At 40.1% G+C, this 5,463-nt stretch overlaps 1 protein-coding gene across 1 annotated transcript; it reads left to right on the top strand.

The window, feature by feature from the left end:
- Positions 1-3,956: 3,956 nt before the first annotated feature.
- AK88_05131 (uncharacterized protein) lies at positions 3,957-4,957 on the top strand (the record flags this gene model as incomplete). Its single annotated transcript, XM_012482733.1, has 3 exons — positions 3,957-4,198; positions 4,385-4,677; positions 4,857-4,957. The coding sequence occupies 3 exons, from the start codon at positions 3,957-3,959 to the stop codon at positions 4,955-4,957; spliced, it is 636 nt and encodes a 211-aa protein (XP_012338156.1).
- Positions 4,958-5,463: the final 506 nt, after the last annotated feature.

The raw sequence follows: 5,463 nt of genomic DNA, 5'->3' as shown, positions 1-5,463 counted from the left end.
GGGGGGGCAGGAGCGGTGTGGATGGTTGCTCGGTTGGCTCGGTTTGCTGATTGGCTGGTTAGCCGGTTGGCTGATCATCCGGTTAGCCTTTTTGCGGTGCGCGCTCCAATTGACGGAAAAATGCTTTCGAAATGAAAGTTTCCCCCTTCACCATGTGCAAAAATGGAACTATAGTTTTTGCTTCCCCCCTTAAAAAAAAAAAATGAACTTCCATCAATCGTGTTTGCTCTCCTTTTTCTTGGCCTCTTCCGTTTGCCCGTTTCTGTTTCCTGTTTGCTCAAATTCGCAAGGGCAATGTTGAAACAACATATGTAGAGAAAATGAAGCGGTGGATTTTTTTTTTTTTTTTTTTTTTTTTTTTTTTTTTCCTTTTTGAGAATAAAATAATTTCCAGGGGAAGGGGATAACCGAGTACCCTTTTGCTTCTTTTTTGTGGGGGGGCTGCACAAAATTGAGGTGCTCGACACATTCCATGGGCTTAGCGGAAGCGATTGGGTATATGCTCTAAAGCATAAAATTACATCTATATATTTGTGTATACATGAATGTACTGAAGTGATGCAGCAAAAATGAGTGCTCATGCGAGTGACACAATTTTTCGTATGTCCACAACAACTCGCCAACGTAGGTCGGGCAGGTGGACGTCTCCCTCGCGCCTGACAAGTGCCCCTCCCCTGCAAGATCAGAGATATTTTTCAGGTGTTGAGCAAATGATACTAACTCCTTTCCAATGTTGTTGTGTTCTGTTTTTAAGAATTCGCCGCTGGGTGGTATGTCCTTTCTCGCTACATATATATGTCAAGGCTGGTGGGGCAGTAACAATGAGTGCTGGTCCAAACAGTTTTCCTTGGACATCAGTTTGGGGAAGAAGCTTTGCTGCACTACACATGAATGCAGCCGTGTATGAAATTTTTACGTTGAGTGGAAGGTTGCACGGGCAATGAAAACGATGATGATGTTCATGTGACCCTCTCATGGGTTATATGCGCTTGATTTCGCATGCCTGCTTTGTCCACTTGGACCGCTACACGCCCAGTTGTTCAGCCATAAAAAAAAAAAAAAAAAAAGGAATCTTTTTGAAGGTGCTTCTTCGTATAGCGATCTACCATACAATAATAATATATGTGTGATCAATTTATGTGACCCCCAAGGGGGCAGCAATTTATATTGGAGAAATTTACATCGTGGAGTACACAACAGTTTGGCTCTATAAGAAAAGCATACCCCTTGGAGTGTGCGTGGGCCTGCCGCCATTCACCTCCCACGTATGCACGTACATGTGCATGTGTGGGGTTGTATGCAGGTAAAACTATCCCTGCGCTCTTGGATATGACCCCTTGGATGCGTCCAATTCTTGTTAATTAAAATTTTGAATGAATGTTTGTCTGCCCATTGATTCACCTCTCAAGCAGAATGATTTTTCGCTGATTTGTTTTGTTTTTTACATAATTCTCACGAACGTAGGCCCCTGGCATGCGTGACATACACATAGGCGATCCGCCTAAGTCAGTTTTCTTCTCCAGCCTCTTTTTGAAGGCAGCAGAGCGGAGAAACCCCAAGGGCGAATTGATAAAAAGACGGGCTAGTATATCATCCCTACGCACATGTGTACATGTACGGATAGGTACATATGCCCAAGCGCTATGCCGATTTGGAGGGAGGAATTATTTTATACACATAAAGTATAAGACCCTAAAATGTGCTTAGTGTTCATACAAGAATGTGGGTATATTTCCACTGAGGAAGGACATCAGACATGGCTGTTCAGGGCAGTGTTGCTTGCTGCCGCATCAGGGAGTCTACAATTCGACGCTTTTTTTTTTATGCCCTAATAGGTTAACTGTGCGTATAGATTGCCTTGGCGCACTTTTTGCTTCGCGCGGAGGGGAATTATCGATTGCTACCTCATTTGAAAGCATGGGTTGTCCATTGAAATGGTCCCCCAGAGAACAATGTGGCAGATGAGGGAACGTTACCATGAGAAGGGGCTTCGGTTTAGCTTAGCCCATCAGGAAGTCCAGTGGCACACCGCTGCGGCATGCAAACGGTCCGAATAAAGAATGACATGGAGAACCCCCTTTCTCGTTTTCCCCTCTAAAAGGAGTCAAACTTGCCATTTGTCTACAGAACATACTTACAGCGCGCTATCATATTTGTGTTTTTCATGCACAATTTATTTACAAAAAACATGGCGGGGGGGCAGGCTTTTTCTTTTTCTTTCATTTTTTATATGCCACTATTTGAGATATACGTGGTTTGGGAATTCTTTTAAACAAAGTAGACGCAGGCGTTTTCCCTGGTGGTGAGATTTTTTACTTGTCCTTTGGTGAACATATATAGGTAGACGCAACATTGGTTCGATGGACAATTCACTCCTTCTGTCCACCCAACCTCAGCGCATATGACGAGATCCCTTTTGCTGGGTATGCACAACGGATTGGGGGTGACAAATCTGGTGCCGGTAAATGTACAGTGCTGCCTACTCCAAACATACGTACTAAGTATATTGGCTTGTATGTAAAAGCGCATAATATGCTCGTTCCAGCTGTCGCGTGCATACGTAGCTCTCAATTTTATTTTATTTATATATTTTTGGTATGCCGTTGTAACTAAGTTAATTTGAACTACTTTCGAAAAGATGAAAAATAGAATTGCGCGTATGTCCCCTTTTTGCGTCGTGGTACAAAGAAACCCACAGCAGGTCTGAATTTGAGTATTTTTTGTTGTATTTGGAAAAAATGACAACCGGAGGATTGAAAGTGTGCAAAGAGGGGGAGTTAAAATTATAAAAAAAAAAAATTGTTCTGCTACTTGTATAACGAAGACATAACAGCAGAGACGGAAGCGAAGCGAACCGGAACGAAAGGGACACAGCGTCGAAACGGTTATTTGTGAATGCGCGCTGGATTAAGGGATAAAACGACAAAAAAAAAGGAAATAAAAAAATAGCAACCACGAAAAAGAGGCGCTGACTAAAAAAAAAAAAAATTACAAGGGAAGGTAGCAAATAATGGTATACAATGTTTGTATGCAGAACCGTATGCAAAATGGATACAGAACTGCGCGAAAATACATGCAAAAATAATTATTCAAAAAAAGCGTCCAAACTCCAGAATTGGAAGAAAATACCATGCATATATAAAAATAATATATGCCCCGCAGGTTCATGGAGTTTTCACTACATGCAGGATATAAAAAAGGGAGAACAAATATATATTAGAAAACTCCGTTTTTTTTTTTTTCTATTTTTACCATTTTTTACTTACCCGACTTTTTTATCAAACAAATATGGTTATTATATTTGTATAATATAGTTTAGAATTAATTTAAATTTTTGAAAAATTAATTTCTTGGTTCTTTTTTATTTTTCCCGTTGTTGCTTGATCATTTAGAAGATTATTTGTTATTTTGTCAATTTGCTAATTTGATAATTAACCATTTAACTTTATTCCCCTTTTATCTGTTTATTTTTACAAGTCCTCGTTTTCCCGCTTTTTGCTAATTCGATAATTTGCCAATTTGCTTGTTTGTCTCTACCCCCATGAATGCCAAATAATAATTTATTCATTTCAAGAAAAAAATCATTGAATGCAATCTTCTTAAAAATTTTATCCCCATTTGAACATTTAACATACATTTCGCTTTTTGTAAACCCGTTCGCGGTATATTTATTTTTAAGAGTTGTTCTACAGTTTTTTGTTTACCCCATTCTATTTTATAGTTCCATTTGCGAACCCACTGCGTAGTCTATATTTCCAGATTGATATGCCTTTTTTTTTTTTTTCATTTGATGTATGGTTGTCGTTTTTGACTGAATTCTTTGTCTCGCTCTGATTGACTTTCTCCACGACCCAGCGCCAATTTGCATACGCGTCGATACAGCCCTTTTTGATTATCCGACCACCTGCATATATATCTTTCCGTTCACAAACTCTACCCCCACCACGTACTTCAAAATGCCTGGTAGCACGAAGAGCGACACCAAATTAGAGAATGAAATTCGAGTAAGCTACAAGAGCGATGCTCTAGATTACGTCTACAAAGCAGTTGTCCTGTTTGAAACGCACGATGACGTAATTTTATCCGGAGTCGGCAAGGCCATCACCTCGGTGGTCAATGTCGCGGAGATGGTCAAGAGGAGGGCCAAAGGAATACACCAGTGTACCAAGATTTACGAAAAGGAGCACACCATTAAGAGGTAGGCATTGATATTACCGCGTACATAGAACTGTATGATAGGGCGTTTCCGCGCAGTGCATATTTTGCTTAACCGCCTTACCCAATCAGGCAGTTTTCGCCCATTAAAGAAATAAATTGGCATAATATTATGTTGCAAGGCAAATCAACATACAAACGTTCCCCAATTTTTTGTACCCCTTTGCAGAGAAGACCCAGCTGCCGCAAAGAAGGATGACAAAGAGGAGAAGGAGGAAGATGAGGAGGAGAAAAAGGCCGGAGAAGAACCCGAAGAGGGTGAAGAAAATGATAAAAACAATGAAACAGAAAATAGAATAATTGAATTCAAAACCACCGTACCTTGCATAAAAATCATTTTAACAAAGAATGATACAAACGTGGACAAAAAGGAAGTAGGCTACCAAGCACCTATAGATGAAAAGGACGTAAATGTCATGACTCCTGATCAAATACTGAAGGAAAAGTCCTACAGACGAAAATGTAAGTTTTTTTTTTTTTTTCGCATACATAATGAAGCATATAGGGGAAGCACGTCCCTGCATTTCCCCCCTACTAATATGGGGACATGCTGCCCATTCTGCTGAATGAGTCATGTGGCTATCCCTTTTTGTTCGTTGACCGGCAAACATTGAATTTTTGTTTTTTACCCCCCTTCGCAGATAGGACAGGTCGAGGCGGAGACAGATTTAGATCGTCCTACCGCAGGAATTACTATGACACGCCTATGTGGAACAATAGGAGATTTGAAAAGAGAAATTAAATAACTAAACCGTTTTAACGAAGTAGTTATTATAATTTTTTTTTTTTTTCCAGCATGAATATGTACTTTGCATGTCGCGTATAGAGCAAAGCATATGTCGAAGCCCTATACCATGCAATATATCTCGTATCGCACAGCACGAACTGCACATTGCATATGGCACACCGCATTCAGTGCATCCCGTATAGCATGCCTCATGCCGCATATTCGAGCCGTCCATCTGTAACACGTCATGGTTCCCTCCAGATGCTCTCCTCGAGCAATTATGTTTTGCCTAGAATTTTGAATAAACGTTTTGTTGTATGTGTGTATGCATGTGTGTGATGTCACGTCAAAAGGCGCATATTATATTATAGCGCAATATATCAGATTGTATCCCATTGTATTATATTGTTATCATATCATGTTATATATATTTTGTTGAAATGATCCTTTCCCCATTTAAAAGGGGCAGTTATTTTTAAATGAGTATAATTCTTCCATCACTACCCCTATGTCGAGATAAG

This window comes from Plasmodium fragile (genome assembly GCF_000956335.1).
Source record: "Plasmodium fragile strain nilgiri unplaced genomic scaffold supercont1.96, whole genome shotgun sequence".
Taxonomy (NCBI): domain Eukaryota; phylum Apicomplexa; class Aconoidasida; order Haemosporida; family Plasmodiidae; genus Plasmodium; species Plasmodium fragile.
The sequence above is the reverse complement of the archived record's forward strand: the minus strand, read 5'-3'. Positions and strand labels throughout refer to the sequence as shown.